Source organism: Dermacentor silvarum, chromosome 1 (genome assembly GCF_013339745.2).
Source record: "Dermacentor silvarum isolate Dsil-2018 chromosome 1, BIME_Dsil_1.4, whole genome shotgun sequence".
Classification (NCBI taxonomy): Eukaryota; Metazoa; Arthropoda; class Arachnida; order Ixodida; family Ixodidae; genus Dermacentor; species Dermacentor silvarum.
In genome coordinates, this window is record NC_051154.1 from 297,061,418 (window position 1) to 297,089,367 (window position 27,950).

Here is a 27,950-nt window from a genome sequence, read left to right on the forward strand (position 1 = left end):
ATGTTCATGTCACATTCATAACACGCATGCCGTTCGTGGCTTGGATGTAGCGGGTGCTGAGCGTTAAAGAAAGGAAAGGCACGCAAAATACGTAATAGTTTGGAGACAGGTAATAGCCCAAAGAGTGTAAACTTTTTGTAGTGTGTATAATCGTCATATTACATGCTTTTCTTTGGTTTAGGGCTGAGGGACCCACTTCTTGTAGGTCACAAACATCATGCGCATACCAATGCGATCAACTTAAAGAGAAAGTCAGTTTGTTTCAAAAAACATGCGCGCCTCTCGCGGTTGCTGGGCGTCCGAAGATCTACTGGAACGAAGTAAGGTAGTTGTAGTTGCTTTCATTTTTTGGCCATCACTAGTTTTTAGAGATTAAGAAAGCTCAACGAACGGGAAAGAACACTTCTTTCCGCGTTCATTGACAACCACCAGTGGGAAAAGCGGCGATGGCACAGCGTGTCGGCACGCGAATGTGGGCAATTTCGAGGTGCACAATTATGCAGCTTCGAATAGGGAGTTTCCACACACTGGTCTAACTGAGTCGGCGTTGGTCTAACGGGCTAAGGTGTTTCTGGCGCGTTCCTAGCACTTTTTCAAAGGTGACAACTGCCATCTCTTGCTGGTGCCGTGGCGACTCTCCACTGAGCATATGTGAATGGACGCGCTACACCACCGGAGCTCCGACGACGCAGTTTCCCCACATACGCACTCACCGTCGCGTCAGGTTTACCTTTGACGCCTGGCAGCCTCCGGGGTGCTATTTACGCTGCGCAGACGCACAGGCCTCGCGTGCTTGCTATTGCGGTAATTGCTTCGCCCTTCGAGCGAAACTGTAAGTAATAAAATACTTTGCCCGTTTATTGAATTGCATATATGAATGTATAACAAAGCTGCCACTGCTTCTCAGAATACACGTTTCACTTTCGTGTTATGACCAATTTCATCGCCAGAGGGAACAAACTATTTTTCTCTGCATATTCCCGCAGAGCTAAAGTGTCTCATTACTGAAGTTCAGTCTGGGTATTAATAATCTGAATATTAGCAGAACAAATTTCTCGTATTCGTTTTACAAGTGATCCCCAGCGGTCCAACAAAGAACATGTCAACGAAGAGCCGACGTCTCGACAATGGCACTTGTGTTCGCCAGGAAAACGACGAAAAAAAAACTGCAAATGAAAGCAAATGTTTCGTCGACGATTATATGCCTCCATGTCGAAACGTCCGCTCGCTTGCTTGAATACTCTCGTCCCAGAATGCGAAATGAGCATACAGAATGCTAGAGTTAATCATGAATATCTCGGAACGAAATCACTATAGAAGTATGGAGGAGTTGGTCTTTGAATACGATTGTCTTTAGCTATAATAAATGTATACTATAATCGCGAATTAAAATAAAGGAATTGGCAAAATTTAATTATGAATGCACTAATCTTCCCTGACAGAGAAACTTGTGGCCGCAAAATGGGCGTATAAAGCCCTCGCAGATGAAGTATTTTCGAATCTACTTAACGTAGCCCCACTTTTTATTAATACTGATAGCTGAACTTTCAAGGCCATGTAAACTGGCTAATCTGTTTCTCCAAGGACACCAGGGTATGGTATTGCGCAATGCCTACGATTATTCTATAGCCCCATGAGAGTATCTAAAGGTGTGCAGCAAATGAAACGCTCGAACCAGACTTCACGCGCACAACAGCGCTTGTTCTTGCATCCTATTGCTCATCCTTCCGATTACGCTTTCATGCTCGAAGTACACGGTTCCAAAATTAGCCGAGTAGGTTACCGCATCATCTTCGGTTTGCGCGCCGTCCCTTGTATGGATAGTTGGCACGTGAACACCATTAATTCCGTGGTGCATTCACGGTATGCAAGTGAATATATATGCGTTGCGATTGATCTGATTACGGTCCCATAAATAAAATATTCAACTATTCATCAGTATTTGCATTGCAGATTAGTGGAATAATTTTAAATAGCCTGTCACGTTTAGCAGGTACCGCCGTAGCGTTATTGCCAGTTCTCTGACGTATGTTGAGCAAGGTTGCCGACAATCATAGGCAAGTGTGGTACTGCAAAGCTGTTTAAACCTAGTTACGTCTTCCAGTGACGGCTTATCCTAGCCCATTCAATAACAGAAATGGATAGTGCTGCAGAAGGATCAAACGTGGTGCTGACGTAAACTAAAAGCGATGTGTTTTAAAGGTATACACTCGCGTACAGCCCTGCGCCATTTACTCTTCAAATGAACACGCAGTCTGCGACAAAAAATTCTGGAGAGTCATGGTACACATGAAAAGTTTTGCAGTTAACTGTACCTTCATGTCCATGGCGTCGACGCAGCGGTGCTTAGACAGTAGACAGTACAAGGTGAGGACCGCGTCACGAACGTATTCTGAATTGAAGTTTCCTCGGCGGAGAAGTATTTGCCGATCAGTGATGGCGATCTTCCGGAAAGCGACTTCCTTAACCTCCGCTCCAATGGATACCAGAAAGTCATTCAGGATGTGCAGGCAAGCAAGCATGTCACAGGGCCGTGTGGGCGTTTGCGTGCACCGAACGGGAACCTCTTGTCGAGTCCCATTGCGTGGGTTCACCAGCGTTACCATCTCTACGCCTGGGGCCTGGCGGTGGTACACACGTGACGAAGGTCTCCTGTCCGACATGTCGCTCATCAGGCTGTGCTCACTAGAGCCCGATGCTGCCGCGCACTGAAAAGAGACACGAAGAAGCATGTTGTTGAGCATGACATGCACATAGACATTAGCGCTCGTCGTGATTGGCGCGCTTTGCCACGAAGCTCCGCAACCAATATATTTCGCCGAGAGGTAGCAAGACATTAGCGACATCCATTGACATATAGATGACAACTTTGTCAACGCTCACAATGAACTCTCTTTACAAGCATTTACCGCCAGTAGCACTTCATTGTACTAAAATGCTGTGAACAATGTATTCGTGAAATGACATTCCCGCAGTGTAGCGTGTCGCCGACGTAGTTTGCCATACTACACCGACGCATAAACGCCGAAACAAAGACACGACGAAAATTGACCCGGATTTCCGGAAGTCTACAGCGGTGACCGTCACACCGCCAAGCGAGCTGAACATCTAAGCTATGCAGCTATTGTAAAACATTAGCTTCGGAGAGAAGCGTATCCGCAATAATGAGAAACGCAGGAACCCCAGCTGACATGGTCCCGGTACACTAAAGTGTGCGCTTATTAGCGAGTCTTAGAAATAGTGTAGAGAAGTGGCTTTGCGTACGTCAAATCCCGAACTCCACTATCATAAGAAGCCAACAAACAATGACACCAAGGAAAACATGGTAAGTACAAGTAATTTCCCCTAACTGAATTAAAGAAATGATACATTATTGAAAATGGACGAAAAAACAACTGGCGGCAGGTGGGGAATGATCCGACGTCTTCGCGTTACGCGTGCGATGCTCTTTATATTGAACTACCACGGCGCCATTGTCACATCCACTTTCCGGGGTGCTTAAGTTTTACAACTACAACTAAACCTGGGAGTGTTAGCCAGCGCCACCACTCAAAAACCTTTATAGTCACATTCCATTATACTCACATTGGCAAGGCAGCATACAATATAACGCAAACTATTAACAAGGGCCATTCGGGCTACAGTGGTTCTTCGGTGTGTTTACCGACCTCGTATTAAGTGCACTTCGAGCTATTAAGCGCTGCGTCAGTAGATGTAACTTTCGCCTTATTCTATCCCGCATTTGAAATTTCGAATATTCCCAAATCCTTATTTATCGGTTACCTCTTGCTAACATTATTGGTTGGAACTAGTGCTAGATTTGACGAGGCTGCGACAAGAACTTATACTATACACACAGGTGTTCTCCCGGTGCTTTGGCATACGTGATCATTTTTAAGCTTCACGGAGTCTTTAAAAATTGCCTTTTCCTGATAGAACAATTCTAGTCTGAGATGGATAATTCAGAGAGGCGGACAATACTTGCACGAGAAATCGAAAAAATATTTAACTAACAAAAATTAACTAATTATGTTACAAAAATAATTTAAGGTGCATATTGCAATTTTGGGCTTTGTGGCTGGTGAAGTTTGGCGTATCCATTTGGAATGAATTGTCAAAACGACACCTCGTTGGAGGTATGTGCCATCAAACTAGTCGTAGAAATGCGCTCTTGTTCGAATTATTTACCAAAACGCTCTTGTATGCATTGCAAGGAAAAAGTATCCAACGGTTTCAGGTATGCCACCATTTTTGTTATAGGGCGTACAACAGCCTATACTTTACACAAAGAAGGTGTCCCGGTGCTTTGGCCATACGGCGGTGATCATTTTTAAGCTTCACGAAGTCTTTGAAAATCGCCTTTTCCAGGTAGAATAATTCTAGTCCTAGAGATGGGTAATTCAGCGAGGCGGACAGTACTTGCACGAGAAAGAATACATATTTAACTAATTAACAAAAATTCACTAATTATCTTACAAAAATAATTTAAGGTGCCTATTGTGATTTTGGGATTTGTGGCCGATGGGATTGTTTGGTCAATCCATTTGGATGGAATTGTCAAAACGACACCTCGCTTGAGGTATGTGCCATCAAACTAGCAGTAGAAATGCGCTCTTGTTCACAAAACGCTCTTGCATGTATTGAAGCAAAAAGTGTGGGAAATACCTCAAACTTATGAAAGTTAACTTCAAGGGGATAAGTCTTGCAAACTCACTGGCTACAATTCGTAAATTGCAATGCGTACCGTAAAGTAATTCACTATGAAATTAATCATTGAACTTTTGTTAATTAGTTGAATATGTGTTTCGATTTTTCGCGCGAGTATTGTCTGTTTCTTCGAATAATCCTGCTCAAGGGCAAACAAATATGCTATCTGCCACAGACAATTCTTAACAATTCCATAACACAAAAATGCCTGTATAGAAAGGATGTTGTGATCCTCGTACCTCAAGATTCGAATCCGAATCGCGCTGTCGCCAGAACAAGGTCAAATTTTACAAAACTTCTTACCCAGTGTTTCTTCATGCGCCATCGTTCGAGCGTTTGTCATTCGTGTTATAGCGATCGGCGTGACAAGTGCACGAGAGTGTGGCGATGGCCCACCGCCAGAAGGCACCTGCGTAAGAAATCCCTTTTCTGTCTGAACAGAAACCTTGCGATTCTGGTTTCGCCTGGACGTTGCATTTACAAACGGATACTCATGATAGAAATGACCTACAACTCCTATTGCATTGCCTGTGACTAGCTATTGGTAAAGAATGATCTGCAAAGTAATAATTTTTTGTGCAATCATGCTCTTACAAATGACTGCTTTTCCTTAATATAATCAGACACGAAGCTGGCCGATGGGGCGTGCTCATCTTTACTTCGAGTGGTACTGATGAGCATTGAAATGCCGCTTTAGCTAGACTCCGCTTCCTATAAACAAGGATGCCGTCCATCGAACCAGGACCTCGCGCGTGAAATTATTATGAAAAAACAAAATTACTTCGTCTCTGTGTGCTTCATTAAAAATGACTTCTGGGCGTTGTGGTGCAACTGCTTTACGTGGTGTGCACATAAGCGCCACCTCATAGCGAACTAGTGTAGTTTTGGCTACTGCAGAAGACCGCATTCAAAGAGCGTGGCGAGCGTATGCTGAACGGATGGCTGCAAGTTTAAAGTAGGATGCATTTTTCGTGCCTGTGGTGTTAAAGTATACGCACTTTGAGAAACATGTCTTGCCTACAAATACTTATTCTCGACTGGGCAGGCGTTTAACGTCAGCAGCCGTCTTCTACGAGCCGTGTATGCACATAGTGCCAAACATGGCTAATGTGAGCCTTTTCTAGGACTACTCACTATTAAACGCATATTCGCTACCTGCCGTATTTTCTGCACGCGCGTTCCCCTCTTCGGCAAACCATGCAGGACAGCCGAGGAAGCGATTAGAAAATTCGTTATGTACAGCAGCTGCCTGACTCCAACGTCCCTATAAATAATTCACTATACACTTGCAACTACTTATGCACAACAGCTAAAGTAATATTAATCAGCTGTACTTTTTTGTTGCTGAAAACTTGCGACCACGCCATTTTATGAGGAAACAAAGCTTCGTGAACTCGTCACAACGGCATTGAAGAATCCAAAATCTTTCAAGCGTTCGCATGACGCCGTTCAGTCAGGTACCATCACATTTGTTAGCTGAGATTGTGGGACTTCACGGGCTAAAACCACAATCTGATGATGAGGCACGCCGTATAATGGGGGACTCCGGATTAATTTGAACCACCTGGGGTACCTAAACGTGCACCTAAATGTAAGTGCACGAGTGTTTTCGCATTTCGCCCCTATCGAAATGTGGCTGCCGTTTCCGGGATTTGATCCCGCGATCTCATGCTTAGGAGCCCAACACCATAGCCACTAAGCAACCACGGTTGTGATTTGTTAGCTAACACTGAAAATGATGGTGCAGCGAATCTATCCACACCCACTTTCCATCCACACCCACTTTCCATCCACACCCACTTTCCATCCACACTCACTTTCCATCCACACTCACTTTCCATCCACACTCACTTTCCATCCACACTCACTTTCCATCCACACTCACTTTCCATCCACACTCACTTTCCATCCACACTCACTTTCCATCCACACTCATGACATGTCGCCACCTGCTTCCCATTGGCTGCGCCGTCACGTGCCCAATAACGCAAACACTAGGCAAACCTTTAGTCAGCCAGAACAGTGGAGCCGCCATGGCGTCGGGGAAGCTAGCGCACCTCGGAGGCCCGGGTTCAATTCCCACGCAGACCGAAATTTACCAAATGTCCCTTTCAAAACCATTGATTCACTTTATTTACAGGAACCTCCCTGAGAAATGTGACGTCAATCAGAGCATTTTTGGCGCGTTTATACTTTTTGCGCCATCGACCATTTTTGGCAACACTCGTGATGGATAATACCAGCTTTTCTGCCTCATGGGACATTATAATGCTTTCGCATTAAGAATGGTATAATCTACCATGCATATTGAAGAGCGTTGTTTTGCGCCAAGTAGGGCGCATGCTTAGTATTTAACCGGATTCGCTCTTGACGCGAGCACGAGCCTCCCGCAAGAGGTGGGTGCATCCAAGAAACACACTGACACAACCGAGAAGCTAACACACCCGTGCGAACGCCGCTCGCGCTGCCAAGACGATGCTAACACCAGCAAACTGGCTTATATAGTACGGTGTTTGAACTGTCTTAACCCGCAAGAGGGTGCTGTTCACCTTTAGTGATGGCGCATGCTCCCTGTAGGGCATAGGCTAAAAGTCAGATGGCATTAGAAGAAACGTCTCGTTTTTTACTAAACAGTACAACGTCTGGAGAAGGGTGGAAGGAATGAAAAACAACAAAACATACGGAAAACGAATGAACAAGATTGCCTTGAAACAAGTACAAGTTCCTCCACGGCTGTTTCTCGTAAGCGAACAAGTCGCAATACCTGTATGTACAGGGCGTCACAGCTTATTATATGTACCAAATTTAACAGCGAAGCTTTACTTCTACGCAGGCAAAAACCAACTGTCTGCTTTTAGCAGCAACCTTAAGCGTCCAGCATTTTTTTGTGCGTTGCTTCTAAGTCGTTATGTTGATTAATTAGCTTCTCTTTAGGCAACGGCGGCCGCATTCTGATGGGGTGGATTACAAGAACGCTCGAGTACCGTGCCGTGGGTGCACGTTCAAAAAAACTTGAATTTCTACTGTTTCCGCTGCTCATGTTCGCATGACTTTTTTCGCAATCCGTACACGCCACGGTAGTCCAGTGGCTATGGCGTTGCACTGACCAGATCGAGGTCGCGAGTTCGATCCCGGCTGCGGCGTCCGCATTTCTAGTGGGACGAAATGTCGAAAAGGTCGTGCACTTAGATCGAAGTGCACCCAAAAGAACCCCAGCTGGTCAAAATTATTCCGGCGTCCCCGACTACGTGTGTGCCTCATAATTGCATCGTGATTTTTGTATGTAACGCTTTAGAATTTATACTAGCTAAATCAAAGCCCCGAAATAAATAAAAATTAAGACTGAACCCCTTTTTGATTATCGATGTCATGCGAGCCATTTCTGAAATTTATAGCCTACGAAAATGTGCTATTACTAAGCTCTTTGGTCGGTGCTACAAATTAGATACAGGGTGTTCATTTTAGAGTTTACGAAATTTTTAGAAATCACCTGTGGCATGTAGCATAATTGTTATCATTGAGCTGGGTTATTCGAGGAGGCGGACATTAGTAACACGACAAATCAAAACACATATTCAATAAATAACAAAAATTCAATAAAAAACTTGCTAGTTAAATACCTTACGACACATATGGCAATTTGCGAAATGTTGTCGGTGAGCTTATCAAGCGTATCCACTTCGAATAAATTTCCTGAACGACACCTGTTTTGAGATATGCGCCATCAAACTCACCATAAATATTCAATGTTCCACTTATTCACCATAATGCTGTTTTATACATTGAAGCACAAAAGTAATTAGAACGCCCATGTATTTCACCCCATACTTTGGGAAATATCTCGAAGCGGGTGTCATCCTGCAAATTCATTTCAAGTGAATGCGTCTTGTCAACTCACCGGGTACAATTCGTAAATAGCAGTACATGTTGTAAATTATAACTAAGAAGTTCATTAGTCAATTTTTGTTGATTAGTTGAATATGTATTTCAATTTGTCGTGCTACTAATGTCCGCCTCTTCGAATAACCCAGCTGAACGACAATTATGCTACCTGCCACAGGCGACTTTGACAAATTGCGTTAAGCTTAATTTTGAACACCCGGTATAGACGAGAAAACGATCGCCAGAAGGCGCTACTGCGCCTTCTGACAGCACCCCCAATGTTGAAATGTCAAGCAGCGCGGTCGCGCCGTGGTGCAGCCTCCGCTTTGTTTACATTGTTTCGCCCGCGCTTTCCTTCGCTGCTTGTGCTCACGGCGCTCCGTTTTCGACGGCGGCAGATTGCCTGCTCGTTGAACAGCGATGCAAAGATTGCAGTGTGGTTTCATGAAGGTTGCCGACGCCGACAGCTTTTTTCGTGGCGGCCACCTCAAGAAAGAGGAGCGTCTGCTTCCACACGTGTGTGGAGTTGAAAAAATTGTGGGCGGTGATGTGACAGTGAAAGCCAAGTGCGTGTCGGATGTGTCCAACAAGATTGCATACGACATCCAGTTGGAGGTACACACCTAGTCCAGTTATTCAGTTACTTTTATTTCTCTATGGTGCAGTCACAAAGCAGCCATGCATGCTTGCAGATATGTGCAGAGACGGTGACGATTGCGGTTGGTTTCGTTCGTCGCTGGGCATGCACACACGGCTGCCCTCATTTTGGCTCCCAGGGAGTGGCATCAGCACTGTCACCACAGAAAAAACATTTCCATTAGGCCTCATAACTCATCATACATGCCCCTCATAATGCCCCCACCCAGTTCCCAGACTATACGGGGTGTGAGGTGCCGGAGTTAGACCAGGATTTCACTGCGGTTGAGATCCGACAGGTCCTCTTCTCCCTGAACAGCAAATCCGCTCCTGGCCCAGATGGCGTCACTAACAAGGTGCTCAAGAATCTAGATGATGAGTCGATCGACTTCCTCACCGAAAGAATTGTTGAAGTCTGGCGCAGTGGACATGTCCCCACACAGTGGAAGACGGCCTGCACGGTACTCATCCCCAAACCCGGTAAAGCACCAGGAATCGACAATCAGACCAATTTTCATGACGTCATGTGTAGGTTAAGTCGCAGAGCACGCCCTTCTCAGCCGGATCAAGGTGCATCGCGAGACCAATGACATATACACCCACAATATGATTGGTTTCAGAGCCGGCCTCTCGACTCGGGACGCCATGAAGCTGATAAAGCATCAGATCATCGACCGGAGCACGGGGAGATATCAGAGCCATTCTTAGAATAGACTTGGAGAAGGCTTTCGACAATATCTCACACGAATTCATTCTCCAGACTATTGCCGGCCTCGGGCTTGGGAGAAGGTCTACGACTTCGTCCGATCATTCCTTAGCCTTAGAACTGCCAAGCTCAAGATCGAAGGATACCTCTCGCAAGAAATAACCCTCGGTTCACGCGGCACGCCTCAGGGATCAGTGATCTCGCCAACATTATTCAACATCGCAATGATCGGGTTTTCCAAGGAGCTCGCCAAGATTCAAGGAATCAATCATACCATCTACGCAGGTGACATCATCTGGTGCGCTGGCGGGAGCGACGCCCAAGTTGAGGACGCCATGCAGAGCGCCATCGATGCGACCGAGCGCTTCCTCCGCCCCACTGAGCTCAGATGTTCTCCATCCAAGTCTGAGCTACTTCTCTACAAGAAAAGAACCAGAGGTGGTGGCCATCGTGATTGGAAACCGGCGTCCGAAAGCGAAATACGGCTTTTCACTGGTGACGGGTCCCCGGTGCCCCGAGTGGACTCGCTCCAAATATTGGGGATGTATATCGAGTCTAACGGTGCCAATGGTACCGCACTCAGAAGGATCATCGCCAAGACGGAGAGTGCTCTCGGCCTCATCCGGAGGATTGCCAACAGGCACCGGGAAATTAAGGAAGACAATCTCATCCGCATTATTGATGCTTTCGTGCTCTGCCACCTTTCATACTCGGCAGACATGCATAATTGGCATGATGCAGAGAGGAACGAGTTAAATTCTCTCATCAGAAAGGTCTTCAAGCTCGCCCTCGGCTTACCTGTAAGCACTCACACCGAAAACCTGTTAAATCTAGGAGTGCACAACACGCTCGAAGAAATAATAGAGGCGCAAGAGCGTTCACAGCTCCTCAGGCTAGCCGGCGCCCCGGCGGGCCGCAAGATACTCGACGGGATGGGCCTCTACCCTGTCGACCAGTGCCCCGACGCCATGCGGATTCCCCAGCGACATCAGATCTCAACTGCATATCACGCCCATTCCCCGCAATATGCACCCCGCAAACAACGTCGGCAGACGTCGGGCCAGGCATAGAGCTCTACTCGAACATGTGCGTAACAACCACATAGAGGCAAGCTTCGTGGATGCCGCGGCGTATGTTCAACAAGAGGCGTTCGCCGTCTGCATCGTCGGCTCTAATTCTAGGATCACTTGCTGCGCTACAGTACGCACTTCGAAGCCCTTGGTAGCCGAACAGGTTGCAATCGCGCTGGCTGTGCTCGATGGTCGCAGAGAGGCAATATATAGCGATTCCAAAGCGGCCATTAAGGCCTACCAAACCGGTATGGTTTCCCCTCAGGCCCGTCGCATTTTCCGAAGCTTGAAAAGCATCTCTCCGCATTCTCTCATTTGGTTTCCCGCTCACTTGGGGTCGACTGAGGGATCTCCCTCTAACCCTAACGAGAGCGCGCACGAGGCCGCGCGAGGACTCACTGACCGCGCCGCCTCCGCAGTCCCCCTAACCCGCGGGGAACCATTACTCACGTATAATGAGATCACCAAGCATAACTATCTGTCAAGACGGGTATTCCCCCTACTGCACCCTGCCTTATGCACGGCACGCGCCGTGACCCTTCGACCTTTACAAGCTCGCGCGTATCCTAACCTTGCGGTTCTTCATGCTATATACCCTGAAAGGTATCCCAGTGCGGACTGCCCTGCCTGTGAACTAACGGAAACATTGAAACATGTGTTCCTGGTTGGCCAGGTTCCATCTCTTCTAGTTTCGTTTGAAAGAGCCCGGGCGAGTGCAATTCCGTCGTGTGTGGCCGAATAGAACGCCCAAGGAGTGTTCTTGTGACGTAGAAGCACGAGGACCGTGAGATGACGGCGCCTACACGACGGCCATGGTGTGACGACCATGATGCAACGACGAAGTGACGCCGATGGGAAGTTGATGCCGATAATAGGACGACGATGGCGTGACGAAGAGGATGACGACGATGGTAAAATGACAATGGTATGACGACGAGGACATGACGACAATGGCACGAAGACAAAGGGATGACGAAGGTGGAATCACGGCGATGGCGACAACGCAATCACTACGACAAAATGAAGATGGAATGACCACAACGCCCACTTTGTAATGAAGCGATGTCGACAATGACATGACGACGATGTAGTGATGACGGTATGACGACGACGGCTACGATACAATTACGATACGATAATGCAGTGACAACAACCGAGTAAAATCGACTGAAAGATGATGACATGACAAGGAAACAATGATCACAATGTCATGAAGGCAATGGAGTGACGACGACGGAATAACGACAACATAACGACGTCGGCATGTTGATGTTGGAGCTCAAGTTTGTGCTCACGTGCCTAACCGACCGCCGCGGGCCACCTTTATTTTCAACATAACTGGTGTTTGCGCTGTGTCTGATACTAGTCAAACGGTCCGCCTTAAACCGCACTAGTTCCGGCGTTTGTTTGCAGTATGCCCGGCGCCGCCTTAATTCGCACTATATCCACATTTTTAGACTGCACTATCTCCGTAATGGTGTACATTTTTCGGAGACCAAACGACATCAAAACTTCACCGCGTCCCTGAGGGTGACCATCCTCTTACTGTCTCAGACAGGTGTTACGGGCCGGGGTTTGGGGAACCTTCAACATCGTCTGCTTCGAGCTCGAACCGGGTTGACCATCGGAGAGGGTCCGGCAGGGAAGACGTGGCGACGTAAAAACAACAGAAGTTTAATACATAGTTACGGGTGAGCGGTGTGCTCCAAAGAAAACATACAAAAAAGTTCAGCGTGCATGCACCTGCACGCTAGGGCAAAGCAAAAGTGTTCTCCACGTGGCTGCTCGCTGGCTTTCTTATACCCTCCACCATCCGGGCACTATCCCCCTCTTCTCTTCCACGGCAGGACAGGGCAAACCAGGCGAAGTAGAGATGGTAGGGTGACCGTAGCGGGGTGAACGTCCACAGCGGGGGACGAAGGGTTGCAGGGCGGGACGACAGGTTTCGTCTCTGACCCTTTAGACTGACGTCTATTCATCGATAGGGAAACAGCGCGTCTATTCATGTCGACGACCAAGATCGTAAGGCACGCCGATTACCATGCGTTTTCACGTAGTCCGAGCATGGCCGCTCAAAGTGAATCGGGATTGACTACACGTGATCCGGGTATCGCAGCTCTCAGGAAATCGTTACACACGGCAATGAAATGCTTTGCATTTAAAAGAAAGACGACCCCACTTTCAGCCCGAGTGCCACAGTAGTCGTGCTTTCCAACATGCTCTAAAGGAACACGCGCTATGCCTAATACCGTGGTTCTATCGCTTTGGCAGGCCGTTTATCTTGATATGGCCGCAAAATTCCTGCTAGCGACGAGCCTCCCGTCTGAGCGCATGACCATATGTCAAAAATCCAAGGGCAAGGTACTGATTAGCCATGTGAGGGAAACCCGAACGCCGGCTCGACTTTTGCAACCACAACCGGATAAAAGAAATTCGAGATCTGAAATATTTATCACCAAAATGGTCCATTACATGGTCCAGTTAATTCTTACACCACGTCTTTGAAAGCAGGTGCACTATCAAATAACCGCGCCAATTTTTTTTGAAGGGCTTGCTTTAAAGGCTGAAGCGCCAGGCAAGAGATAATGTGCCACGCGCATTTGAAATTCAGGTTCTTCAATGCATTGTAAAATCTACTTTTCACATACCTACAGTAAGTATAATAACTAAAAAGCTAGTTATTATATGTACAAAAAATACTGCACACTTCATGTTGTGGTTAACAGCTTTCAGAAACATAAATAGATGCTTACTTTCAGATATAGCGCAAATAAGTACACGGACACACACACACACACACGATGACACGACAGACGCGGACGAGCGCTACTATCAACTGTTTATTTCAATCGACAAACCCTCCGATTTGTAAGGTGAACCACGTACACCAGTGTCACGCCCCCTTTTCCATGCCGAGGCGATAAAAACATATCTAAAAAAGTTAACAACACTACTATCTGCCTCAGACAACCGAGATCAAGTAGTTCAGTTCGGCAATGTGCATAAAAATTGACGCTTCGCTTATACAAATATCTGAATTCCTTGTGCATATAAAATGCTTCTAGGGCAACTCGAGCTGTGTAGTTTGTAGTTTGAGCCGTGTAGAGCTGGAGCGAAAAGGGCTGAGACCCAGCGACCGATGGCGAGACCCTTATGCCTTATATGCATAAGGTCTCACACAACCTGAAGGTCGTGAACAAGCATCGTATTCCTGGGGTCTTCACGGCTCCTAATAAGCTATCCAGGCTCTGCCCTCGAATTTACGATGACAGCAAACAAGGTTGCCAAACCAGTCATGATAGCCGCTTTGTAAGGTATGCGACAGGAGTCGGTATACCGGTGTAAGGTATGCGACGGAGGTATGCGACAGGAGTCGCATACCTCCGTCCCCTTGTTGAGTTGTGCGGTAAGGTGTACATCGGCCAAACCGAACGGTGCATTAACGACCGACTCGGGGAGCATGCGCTAAAAGTTAAGAAAAAAGAGGACAAGTATGCACATTTGGCTGCCCATATCATTACGTGTGGTTGCGAGGCACAATTTTATGAGACCACTATCTTAGGCAAACTTACAAAGTACACGGCTTGAGTGACTCTAGAAGCATTCTATATCCACAATAATTCAGATATTTGTATAAGCGAAGCGTCAATTCTTTTGCACGGTGCCAAACTGAACTACTTTAACTCTGTTGTCTGAGGCAGATAGTAGTGTTAACTTTAGATTTGTTTTTATCACCTCGTATGGGAAAGGGGGCGGGACACTGGTGTACGTGGTTCACCTTATAAATCGGAGGGTTTGTCGATTAAAATAAACAGTTGGTATTAGCGCTCGTCCACGTCTGTCGTGCGGTCATGTGTGTGTGTGTACTTATTTGCGCTATATCTGAAAGCAACTATGATAGACCAACTAGCCCAACAGGCGCGTTATAGCAGGGATTCCCTTGACGTAGTCAGGTACTGGGCGTCTATAAAGAACTAAAGTCTGGTAATGTAGGCCCACAGAATATTCAAAGGTATCATTATAGAGGTGTAACACCTTAGTAATTGCAGCAATACATCTGTTACAAATATACTGGCCAAACTTGCATCCAAATAAGGCGTTATGCGCTTTAAAACGAGTTTGAAGAAAAAAACTTATCGCTCTAAACACCAGATTATGCCGAGAATGATGCCGTTTTCACCTTCCTGTGTATCATCATAGTTAATTATACATTCCTCCCTTTCCTTCCTTCCGTCTCTTCTATATGGATCCCGTAGGAAGCCATATACAGTAATCATGGTGTCACGACTCGAAGGCACACCTATATCTCGTATTATACATAACAGACAACGCTGAAGGCCAGACTTCGCTTACTGCCCGCATTCATGGCCAAAAAACTCATGACTGAAACAGATATAGGTAATATGGCGAGCCATCGGCATTGAACCAATGACGACGTGGCGCCAAGGGTCGCAGCTCCGCGCGGTCGAGCCAGAGCTCGAGCAAGAAATGATTGGACCAGCGGGGTTCAGTGTTCTCGTCTGCGCTCGATCGATGATGAAATAAATATGTGGGACATTATCAAACCACGCGTGTTCCCACAGTATGCTTCATTCAATTTGATGAACATTAGATGTAGTTCCGTGCAAAGAAATATATTACGTATATACTACATGCAAAATGCCACAGATGTGAATCTACGCGTGTTTATACGAAACGAGCGGAGTGAGCTGTTTGTGCGACCAGCGGTTACAGCGCACCGCTTGCAACCAAAGCGCAATGTGCCGCATACTGTAAGCACAAAGGTGCCAAGAAAATGCGTGTATTGACGAAGCCTTATGTCAAAAAGGCGTCGTCGTTATACATGAAGTAATTTCGTTGTAAGCGTCGCAGAACCAAAACAACGGCACTTCAAAATGTTCTGAGTGAGATTTCAATGATTCATTAAGTAGCTTGCGCAGCTTTGCCTACTAAGTATGAAACGATGTAGGGGCATTTTCATATAGATAACTTTCATGTGACGTCACGGAGCCATCTCTCACCGCACTGGTACCCAAAGATGGCGACTACGATGATGTCCGTACAACGTTTTACCACGCACACACTATTTTGCTTTTTAACGGTGATTTTTTTCACCGGTTTATCACTGTTATCGCTCTGACGTTCGACACAAGACGCGCCTGTTATTGCCGTGATGTTCTTGCTTACGCGCCTTTCGACCCGCTGTTACCCAAATATGGCGTCCGCGATGACGTCCGTGCAACCTATCTATTACGGAATTCTTGAGCAAGACTGTCCGTTGTAGCTGCGCTTCTTTTTTCTTTCTTTTTTTTGCGCTGGAGCTTCACCGCGTCACATGAGCAGTATAGATAACGTCTGCAGAAACGCAAACGGTGGACACCTCTTGGTGACAGGGTTACCTTACCGCAGCATTCATCGGACCAGGCACGGTGCCCATTCCGAACATACTGAATGTTGGCTCAGTACCGGCACCGAAAGGCCACCGTCATGTGCCCAGCTTCACACAACTCTGTATACTGGAAGCTCAGCGCAACACTCAGCGTAACAAATACCGTAAATTGGGAGCTCCTCCGCCTGTTTTGAACTGGAACAGCTATATCCTTCCTCTGTTCAGTCTAAGCGCTAGAAAAGTACGCCTGCTTATTGGTAGAGTGAATGATGCATCTATACTGCGTCTACGAACGACGATATTGCTTCAGTTGCTTGCTACGCCTCTCCTCGAAGAAAGCAGCTTACAACTTAGGCGGCTTTCAGGTTACATTCGCGGGTGATGACAAAGCGCTTATTACCGTGACCACGCTTGGCGGTTAGCTTTGCGCCGACATTAATTGCTTTTGACAAGTCACACACAAAATGAAAAGCAACACCACAAAGGCTTATGAAAAAAGTTGGGAACTCTGGGTTGACTTACCGATTCGGCAGCAATATGCTCTTTAAGAGCGTCGTCCTTACGCAGCCGTGAACTCCTCCCCGAAAACGGTTTCCAGAAATGAAAGCACGAAAACGCGATAGGAAACAAAGCCCTATGCCACTTCAACCGGAAACGCGTACACTTCTACATCAACCGGAAACAGGCGCAAAAATATATCTCATTGACATCAATGATATCGAACTGCGAAGTTTAATTGCCGTTCGCATGATTACGCATGCAGGACGATGACGACCGGCGCAAAGCTCGTAGAATAAAGGGGTATTTCAAAATACAGCTCTAAGGCAGGCCAAGAAAACATATTTCGCACCGTTGAATACAAAAGTTATCTCACTTTTTTTGTTTCTTTTAACGAATATGGCGTTACCTTATTTTTTGTTGTGTTCCCTCGTCACACACATGGTGCTAAGACCCGTCAACCACTAATAAGCCACCATGGTTTGAACGTATGGAAGTTTGGCTACCAGGTATATTTACCTTGGTATGGGCTTTTATGGATGCTTCACTACCAGGTATGTTTACTTTGGTAGCGGCGTGCGAGCGGGCGCATGGTGGTGCGCGCATCGGCAAAGGCAGATATACCTGGTAGCGAAGCTTCCATAGAAGCGTTCAAAACTTGGCGATTCATCGGCGGTTCATGGGGCTTAGCGCCATCTGCGTGAGGAGGGAACACTTACGGTGGAAGAAAAAATAATGTGACGTCATGTCCGTTAAAAACCGAAGTGACGTTATTTGGTTCTCAAAGGCGCGAAATTTGTTTTCGGAGGCCTGCCACTACAGCTGTATATTCAAATGCCCCGCCATACGACTTGATGGGCGTTGCGAGCTTTCAGCGCGGAAAGCGATGCAGGAAAAGGTCAGCCGTACGGATGTCGAAATCGCATCCCTGCACAGAACATACTTTCTTTGGAGGCCGACGAACGCTTTGGGGGTAGAGTGCTCGTGCTTTCGTCGGACGCCAAGCCCGTCGGCCAGCGCTGTCGCACGAAAACAACTAAATTAAACAATTATCTGGCGGTCGCAACTTACTGCTTTTGACTGAATAGCTAAAGAAACAGTGAGACTACCCGCCTCAGCAAATTCAGACAAACGTCGGCAAGCAAAAGAAAACAACATGGCAGGGGGGCGTATTGTAACCGGTTAACTTTACGAGTCTGCCTTTCTGCACACTTCAAGAGCTGCATTGCATTGCAAGTGATAGCGGCTTCAACGCCCGCCGCTATCGGTGGGTGCTCTTACGGTCGGCGCTGAAAAAAAGGTATTTATTGATAATGATCAAGTAAAACAGAATTGTCTGTTCTTTTCTCGCCATCCGTACATAAAATTTATTAGGAACTTTATTTTCGTTGAATGAATATAGCAGTGTCTCTCTTTATTTATAAAATGCTTTCTTTTTCCGAATGTTTGTTCCCTCCAAACATAGTCGCGCTTCAATCACTGCTCCCATAACCTCCCTTGCTGATGTCGGTGACAATTTGTTCTGAACCGCTTTTCGCCCGAAGCTTCGCGACCTATGTGAATCGACCTTGCATCGGTGACAACCTCTGTGACCTCGGATGGCCTCGCGTTTCACCTTTGCTTCGACTACGGCAAAAAAATGCTTCGCATTTAAAACAGGCCTCAAAAGTTCGAGAGCGACTGTTGAAACGCCAGAAGGATATTGAAGGGCGACAGAGCATTGCTTTAGTTGCGCCACAATGTTATTTGTTTCATGAGGGCGGTAGAAAAGACCTAATATATTCACAATATTGTTGACAGTTGTGCACACTTGGTGTGGTGAATGTGCTCCATTTTATTTTATACCCATGCGGCACAAGTGTCGTGCTCTACATTACATAATTTATGTTTTAAAACAATTTGCTCGCTTCGTTGTTTCTTTACTCTCTTATTCTGCATTCTTGCTGCAATCACAACCGCGAAATTGATGTCAATGACAACTGTTTTTGCGCCTGTTTCCGGTTGATGTAGAAGTGTACGCGTTTCCGGTTGAAGTGGCATAGGGCTTTGTTTCTTATCGCGTTTTCGTGCTTTCATTTCTGGAATCCGTTTTCGGGGAGGAGTTCACGGCTGCGTAAGGACCACGCTCTTAAAGAGCATATAGCCGCCGAATCGGTAAGTCAATCCAGAGCTCCCAACTTTTTTCGCAAGCCTTTGTGGTGTTGTTTTTCATTTTATGTGTGACTTGTCAACAGCAATTAATGACGGCGCAACGCTAACCGCCAAGCGTGGTCATGGTAATAAGCGCTTTGTCATCACCCGCGAATGTAACCTGAAAGCCGCATAAGTTGTAAGCTGCTTTCTTCGAGCAGAGACGTAGCAAGCAGCTGAAGCAATATCGTCGTTCGTAGACGCAGTATAGATGCATCATTCACTCTACCAATAAGCAGGCGTACTTTTCTAGCGCTTAGACTGAACAGAGGAAGGATATAGCTGTTTCAGTTCAAAACTGGCGGAGGAGCTCCCAATTTACGGTATTTGTTACGCTGAGTGTTGCGCTGAGCTTCCAATTTAGAGTTGTGTGAAGCTGGGCCCATGGCGCTGGCCTTCCGAAGCCGGTACTGAGCCAACATTCAGTATGTTCGGAATGGGAACCGTGCCTGGTCCGATGAATGCTGCGGTAAGGTAACCCTGTCTCCAAGATTTACGTTGCTGTTCCGCCTTGCAATAATAAGCCCCAAACTTGTAAACATGCGGTGCTAGAGGGGACAAGTTGCCGGGGTGTCTTGGCTGCCTGCCATGGCTGTTTATCTCCCTCCTCCTCAAGAAGCTGCATCCATCTTTCTTGTTTTTCCTTTGTGAAATTAAATTGTAACTATTCTTCCAACTATACAGGGTGTTTCAACGAACCCTTTCAAAAATTCTGAAGGCGGATCCAGCTGGAACGAATCCTCAGGATGACACCAGTTTCGAGATATTATTTCCCGAACTTCCGCAGAAATGCATTGGCGTTCCAGTTACTTTTTTAACAAAACATCGCTTTATGCATTGAAGCACAAAAGTAATAGGAACGCCGATGCATTTCTCCGCAAAGTTTGGGAATTAATATCTGGAAACTGGTATCATCCCAAGAATTCGTTCCAAGTGGATCCGCCTTGCGAACTCCACGGCTTCAATTTGTGAATTGCAATATGGGTCATCAGGTAATTAGTGAAAACGTCATTAGTAATTTTTGTTAATTAGTCGATTATGCATTGCAATTTTGTGTGCAGGTTATGTCCGCCTCTTCGAGTAGACCAGCTCATTAAGTATAATTGGGCTATCTGTCACAGGCAACCTTCAAAAAATTTTGAAAGTGTTCGCTGAAACACCCCGTATATCAAAGTCGTCAAAAGAAAATGGCAATGGTAGCGTCTGCACCTAAAGTTTCTGACGAAGGGTTTGCCTGAAAGTGTTTTTTACCATGCATCTAAACATTCAGGTGCGCAAGTCACATTTATGCGGTTTTTCAGAATTCAGCCTCCTTTACTCTGCACTTTACGATTGAAACGTGCGCCGGTAGGCATGCAGAAATGTGCTCGGGAGATCATCAGCTGATAGGAATCACTGCGAAAGAGCGCCGCTTTGAAATGATAGGCCCTGCAGCACGTGCAAGGTCTCCACCGTTTGCGTTTCTCTAGACGTTATCTATGGGCAACCAGCGCTGAAACTTGGCGTACCAGCAGCAGCGCCGTAACACACAGCCTAGCCAGTAGTAGAAAGTTTTCAGCTGCACATGCTGCTATCTCGCGTCATCAGTTTCACCGCTCATCTTGAGGTACAGTCTGTTTCACTCTTAGGGGGAAATATCGGAGCGCATTGCATCGTGATGCGGCGAGCGCTGGAGTCGGGTGCCGGAAGCAGCTCGCGCAGACGGTCTAGGCGCGTTATCTTGAACCGCGTCGACTGCTGCGGCGGCGCGCGCTGGCCGCATCGTCGGGAAGCGTGCTACTGTCATGGGCAGTTCATCGTTACTGCGGGCACTGAGCCGATAATGCTAACTAAAGATTGTCTGGCGCCAACCTCTGAGCCTTAATTGCCAAAAATGGGGTTCTTCCCACTTCTTTTGACAGCATGCTTCGTTTGTTCTTTCGAAAGGCCGAGGTACTTACTACTGAGTCCGTGGACGCATATTCCTTCACTACGTGTGCTACCGTAATACGCAGCGACAAGGAGACACAAAAATGTGCGCACAACGTTTAGTTAACATTATCGGCTCAGTGCCCGCAGTAACGATGAACTGCCCTTGACAATAGCACGCTTGCCGACGATGCGGCCAGCGCGCGCCGCCGTAGCAGTCGACGCGGTTCAAGGTAACGCGCCTCGACCGTCTGTGCCTGCGCGAGCTGCTTCCGGCGCCCGACTCCAGCGCTCGCCGCATCGCGATGCAATGCGCTCCGAGATTTCCACTAAGGGTGAAACAGACTGCACATCCAGTTTCTGGCCTGACTGGGAACCGGCGTGCTAGAACGTATGAGCGCATGCGCTTCTCCAGCCAGCATCGGTATGGCCGTATGGCCAGAGCTTGGGTGGATGCATACAGCTAAATGAAACGTTGATTCAGGCGGGCGCCTGTTATCACAGAAAATGTCGTACCATTTTTGATGCCTCCGTATCGGATGGTGTCAGCATATTTCAGCGGCACGTGTTGGGCTGCTGAGCACGAGGTCGCAGGATCGAATCCCGGCCATGACGGCCGCATTTCGATGGGGGTGAAAAGCGAAAACGCCCGTGTACTAAGATTCGGGTGCTCGTTAAAGAACCCCAGTTGGTCCAAATTTCCAGAGTCCTCCACTATGGCGTGCCTCATAATCAGATTGTGGTTTTGGCACGTAAAACCCCATGGTTCCCCATACTGCTCTTGTGATGCGACGGAGCTCCAGCGAAAAAAAAAAAAAAAGAAAATAAAACCGCAGCCACCAGATAGTCTTGCTCAAGAATTCCTTAATATGAAAATGCCCCTACACCGTTTCATACTTAGTAGACAAAGCTGTGAAAGCTACTTATTTAATCATTGAACTCTCACTCCGAACATTTTGAAGTGCCGTAGTTTTGGTTCTGCGACGCCTTCTACGAGATCACTTCATGTATCACGACCACGCCTTGTTGACGTAAGGCTTGGTCAATACACGCATTTTCTCTGCACCTTTTGCAGTATGCGGCTCAGTGCGCTTCGGTCGCGAGCGCAAGCAGTACGCTGTGACCGCTGGTCGCACAAACAGGTCACTCCGCTCGTTTCGTATAAATACGCGTAGATTCACAACTGTCTCATTTTGCATGTAGTATTTACGTAATATATTTTTGCACGGAAGTACGACATCTAATGTTCATCAAATTGAATGAAGCATACCTATATTTGTTTCAGTCATGACACACTGGTTTTTGGCCACGAATCTGGGCAGTAAGAGAAGTCTGACCCTAAGCGTTGTCTGCTATCATGTACAAAGCGAGATATCGATGTGCCTTCGAGGCGTGACACCGTGATTACGGTATATGGCTCCCTACGGGCTCCATACAGAAGTGACGATGATGTCACACAGGAAGGCCAAAACGGCGACATTTAAGTAGGGCACCTGAGTGATGCTTAGCGCCACGCTCAGCATAATCTGGTGTTTAGAGAGCATAAGGGCTTATTTGGAGGCAAGTTTGGTGAGTGCATGTGTAACAGATTTATTCTTGCGATCACTGACGTGTTACACCTCTATAATGATATCTTCGAAAATTCTGTGGGTTTACAGTAACAGATTTTAGTTCTTTATAGACGCTCAATAGCCGACTACGTGCAGGGAATCCCTGCTATAACGCACCTGATATTTTTTTCCCATGCGATGCCGTCTATTTCTGTGGATAAAAGCTGTTAGCAACATGATGAGGCATGCCAGTATATTTTTGTTCATATAATAACTATAGCTTTTTAGTTATTTTACCTACAGGCGATATGTCAAAAGCAGGTTTTACAATGCATTGAAAAACCTGAATTTGAAATGTGGGCGGCACGTTATCTATCGCTTAGCGCTTCCGCCTTTAACGCAAGCCCGCCAAAAAAATGTCGCGTCCTTTCGCTAGTGCGCCTAGTGTGCTGAACAATTTTGGTGATAAATATTTGACATGTTGAATTTCTTTTATGTGGTTGTGGTTGCAAAACTCAAGTCGACCTCACGTGGCAAATCAGTACCTTGCCCTGAGATTTTTAATGACTTTGCCTTTGCCAATCTGCTTACTGCTATCACATGTGGTCATGCGCTCAGACACGAGGCTCGTCGCAAGCAGGAATTTTGCGGCCATACCAAGATAAACCGCCTGTCAAAGCGATGGAACCGCCGGGCTTGGCATACAGTGTGTTCCTTTATAGAGCGCGTTGGAAACCACCACTGCTGTGGCACTCGGGCTGAAAGCAGGGTCGTCATTACTTTAAATGCCAAGTATTTCTTTGCCTTCTCGAGCCAAGGTCAGAGAATGGTCACCCTCATGAACGCGATGGCGTTTTGACGTCGTTTGGTCTCCGAAAAATGTACACCGATTGCGGAGATAGTGCAGTCTAAAAATGTGGATATAGTGCGAATTAAGGCGGCGCCGGACATACTGCAAACAAACGCCGGATCTAGTGCGGTTTAAGGCGGACAGTTTGACTAGTATCATACACAGCGCAAACGCCAGTTGAAAATAAAGGTGGCCCGCGGCGGTCGGTGAGGCACGTCAGCACAAACTTGAGCTCCAACATCAACATGCCGACGTCGTTATGTTGTCGTTATTCCGTCGTCGTCACTCCATTGCCTTCATGATATTGTGATCATTCTTTCCTTGTCATGTCATCATCTTTCCGTCGATTTTACTCTGTTGCTGTCACTGCATTGTCGTATCGTAATTACGCCATCTTCGAGCCGTCATCATACCGTCATCACTACATCGTCGTCATGCCATTGTCGACATCGCTTCATCACAAAGCCGGTGTCGTGGTCATTCCATCTTCATTTTGTCGTAGTGATTGCGTTGTCGCCATCGTCTTGATTCCACCTTCGTCATCCCTTTGTCTTCGTGCCATTGTCGTCATGTCCTCGTCGTCATACCATTCTCATTTTACCATCGTCATCCCATTTCCATTATTTCAGCTCCATCATCGTCATATTATCCGCATTAATTCCCCATCGGCATCACGCCGTTGTCTTCAGCATGTAGGCGTCGTCATCCCATGGTCCTCATGCTGTTTCGTCACGAGAACACTCCTTGGGCGTTCTATTCAACCACACACGGTGGAATTGCACTCGCCCGGGTTCTTCCGAGCGAAATGGCAAAAGATTAAACCTGGCCAACCAGTCGTCCCCCTGTTGCATGGAGGAAGTGTTGGGCGCCTCCCTAAGCACCACAATGTCCACCATGCAACGTGGTGTTGTCATCGACCATGTTATCACGAGAGAGGTTGATCTAGCCACTTGCGAGTAGGTGTCGTACTTCATTGCGTATAGGCCACTATCTATAATTGGGAGCATCCATTCTGAGACGGAGAATCACAAGAACTTTAGCATTACACTTAATAAAAATCTTGTGCATGCATTTGCGTAGTCTATGCCTTTCAGAAATGGCTCGCATGACATCGATAATCAATAAGGGTTCCTGTCTTAATTTTTATTTATTTGTTTATTATATTTAGAAGGCTTTCCTTTACCAGAATATAATTCCTGCAGCGTTACGCACCAAAACCACGATGCAGTTATGAGGCACGCCATTATAGGAGATTCCGGAATAATTTTGACCACCTGGGGTTCGTTTGGGTGCACTTCGGTCTAAGTGCACGACCTTTTCAACATTTCGTCCCACTATAAATGCGGACGCCGCAGCCGGGATCGAACTCGCGACCTTTATCTGGTCAGTGCAACGCCATAGCCACTGGACTACCATGGCGTGTACGGATTGCGAAAGAAGTCATGCGAACGTGAGCGCAGAAAACAGTAGAAATTGAAGTTTTTTTTGAACGTGCCCCCACGGCACGGTACTCGAGCGTTCTTGTAATCCACCTCCATCAGAATGCGGCCGCCGTTGCTTAAAGACAAGCTAATTAATCAACATAAACGACTTAAAAGCAACACAAAAAATACTGGACGCTTAAGGTTGCTGCTAAAAGCAGTCAGATGGTTTTTACCTGCGTAGAAATAAAGCTTCGCTGCTTAATTTGGTACATATAATAAGCTGCGACGCCCTGTACATACAGGTATTACGACTTGTTCGCTTACGAGAAACAGCAGTCGATGATTTTGTAGTTGTTTCAAGGAAATTTTGTTGACACATCTTTGGTATGCTTTGTTGTTTTTCATTCCTTCCACCCTTCTCCAGACGTTGTCCTGTTTAGTAAAAAACGAGACGTTTCTTCTAATGCCGTCTGACTTTTAGCCTATGCCCTACACGGAGCATGCGCCATCACTAAAGGTGAACAGCACCCTATTGCCGGATAAGACAGTTACAACACTGTACTATATAAGCCAGTTTGCTGGTGTTAGCATTGTCTTGGCAGCGCGAGGGGCGTTCGCACGGGTGTGTTAGCTTCTCGGTTGTCAGTGTGTTTGTTGGATGCACGCACCTCTTGCGGGAGGCTCGTGCTCGCGTCAAGAGCGAATCCGGTTACACTAAGCATGCGCCCTACTTGGCGCAAAACAACGCTCTTCAATATGCACGGTAGATTATACCATTAATAATGCGAAAGCATTATAATGTTCCATGAAGCAGAAAAGCTGGTGTTATCCGTCACGAGTGTTGCCAAATATGGTCGATGGCGCGAAAAGCATAACCGCGCCAAAAATGCTCTGATTGACGTCAAATTTCTCAGGGAGATTCCTGTAAACAAAGTGAATCAATGGCTTTGAAAAGGACATTTGGTAAATTTCAGCCTGGGTGGTAATCAAATCCGGGCCTCCGAGGTGCGCTAGCTTCCCCGACGCCACGGCGGCTCCACTGTTCTGGCTGACTAAAGGTGTGCCTAGTGTTTGCCTCATTGGGCACGTGACGGCGCAGCCAATCGGAAGAAGGTGGCGTCACGTCATGAGTGTAGAACGAGTGTGTAGAACGAGTGTGTAGAACGAGTGTGTAGAACGAGTGTGTAGAACGAGTGTGTAGAACGAGTGTGTAGAACGAGTGTGTAGAACGAGTGCGTAGAACGAGTGCGTAGAACGAGTGCGTAGAACGAGTGCGTAGAACGAGTGCGTAGAACGAGTGCGTAGAACGAGTGCGTAGAACGAGTGCGTAGAACGAGTGCGTAGAACGAGTGCGTAGAACGAGTGCGTAGAACGAGTGCGTAGAACGAGTGCGTAGAACGAGTGCGTAGAACGAGTGCGTAGAACGAGTGCGTAGAACGAGTGCGTAGAACGAGTGCGTAGAACGAGTGCGTAGAACGAGTGCGTAGAACGAGTGCGTAGAACGGGCGCGTAGAACGGGCGCGTAGAACGGGCGCGTAGAACGGGCGCGTAGAACGGGCGCGTAGAACGGGCGCGTAGAACGGGCGCGTAGAACGGGCGCGTAGAACGGGCGCGTAGAACGGGCGCGTAGAACGGGCGCGTAGAACGGGCGCGTAGAACGGGCGCGTAGAACGAGCGCGTAGAACGAGCGCGTAGAACGAGCGCGTAGAACGAGTGCGTAGAACGAGTGCGTAGAACGAGTGCGTAGAACGAGTGCGTAGAACGAGTGCGTAGAACGAGTGCGTAGAACGAGTGCGTAGAACGGGCGCGTAGAACGGGCGCGTAGAACGGGCGCGTAGAACGGGCGCGTAGAACGGGCGCGTAGAACGGGCGCGTAGAACGAGCGCGTAGAACGAGCGCGTAGAACGAGCGCGTAGAACGAGCGCGTAGAACGAGCGCGTAGAACGAGCGCGTAGAACGAGCGCGTAGAACGAGCGCGTAGAACGAGTGCGTAGAACGAGTGCGTAGAACGAGTGCGTAGAACGAGTGCGTAGAACGGGCGCGTAGAACGGGCGCGTAGAACGGGCGCGTAGAACGGGCGCGTAGAACGGGCGCGTAGAACGGGCGCGTAGAACGGGCGCGTAGAACGGGCGCGTAGAACGGGCGCGTAGAACGGGCGCGTAGAACGGGCGCGTAGAACGGGCGCGTAGAACGGGCGCGTAGAACGGGCGCGTAGAACGGGCGCGTAGAACGGGCGCGTAGAACGGGCGCGTAGAACGGGCGCGTAGAACGGGCGCGTAGAACGGGCGCGTAGAACGGGCGCGTAGAACGGGCGCGTAGAACGGGCGCGTAGAACGGGCGCGTAGAACGGGCGCGTAGAACGGGCGCGTAGAACGGGCGCGTAGAACGAGCGCGTAGAACGAGTGCGTAGAACGAGTGCGTAGAACGAGTGCGTAGAACGAGTGCGTAGAACGAGTGCGTAGAACGAGTGCGTAGAACGGGCGCGTAGAACGGGCGCGTAGAACGGGCGCGTAGAACGGGCGCGTAGAACGGGCGCGTAGAACGGGCGCGTAGAACGGGCGCGTAGAACGGGCGCGTAGAACGGGCGCGTAGAACGGGCGCGTAGAACGGGCGCGTAGAACGGGCGCGTAGAACGAGTGCGTAGAACGAGTGCGTAGAACGAGTGCGTAGAACGAGTGCGTAGAACGAGTGCGTAGAACGAGTGCGTAGAACGAGTGCGTAGAACGAGTGCGTAGAACGAGTGCGTAGAACGAGTGCGTAGAACGGGCGCGTAGAACGGGCGCGTAGAACGAGTGCGTAGAACGAGTGCGTAGAACGAGTGCGTAGAACGGGTGCGTAGAACGGGCGCGTAGAACGGGCGCGTAGAACGGGCGCGTAGAACGGGCGCGTAGAACGGCGCGTAGAACGGGCGCGTAGAACGGGCGCGTAGAACGGGCGCGTAGAACGGGCGCGTAGAACGGGCGCGTAGAACGGGCGCGTAGAACGGGCGCGTAGAACGGGCGCGTAGAACGGGCGCGTAGAACGGGCGCGTAGAACGAGTGCGTAGAACGAGTGCGTAGAACGAGTGCGTAGAACGAGTGCGTAGAACGAGTGCGTAGAACGAGTGCGTAGAACGAGTGCGTAGAACGAGTGCGTAGAAC

At 47.8% G+C, this 27,950-nt stretch overlaps 2 protein-coding genes across 2 annotated transcripts in view; one reads left to right on the forward strand and one right to left on the reverse strand.

The window, feature by feature from the left end:
* LOC119441801 (uncharacterized) overlaps nt 1-16,438 on the reverse strand; it is a 58,859-nt gene extending 42,421 nt beyond the window's left edge. The window contains exons 1-2 of the mRNA XM_049661208.1: nt 16,406-16,438; nt 2,316-2,708 (exon numbers count right to left, since the gene is read on the reverse strand). Coding sequence (XP_049517165.1) covers nt 2,316-2,708; nt 16,406-16,438 — 426 coding nt within the window. The remainder of the gene's footprint in view (nt 1-2,315; nt 2,709-16,405) is intronic.
* Nucleotides 16,439-18,941: 2,503 nt separating this feature from the next.
* The window catches only part of LOC119437244 (uncharacterized), a 63,188-nt gene continuing 54,179 nt past the window's right edge, over nt 18,942-27,950 (forward strand). The window contains exon 1 of the mRNA XM_037704285.2: nt 18,942-19,042. The gene's annotated coding sequence lies outside the window, so the exon portion shown is untranslated. The remainder of the gene's footprint in view (nt 19,043-27,950) is intronic.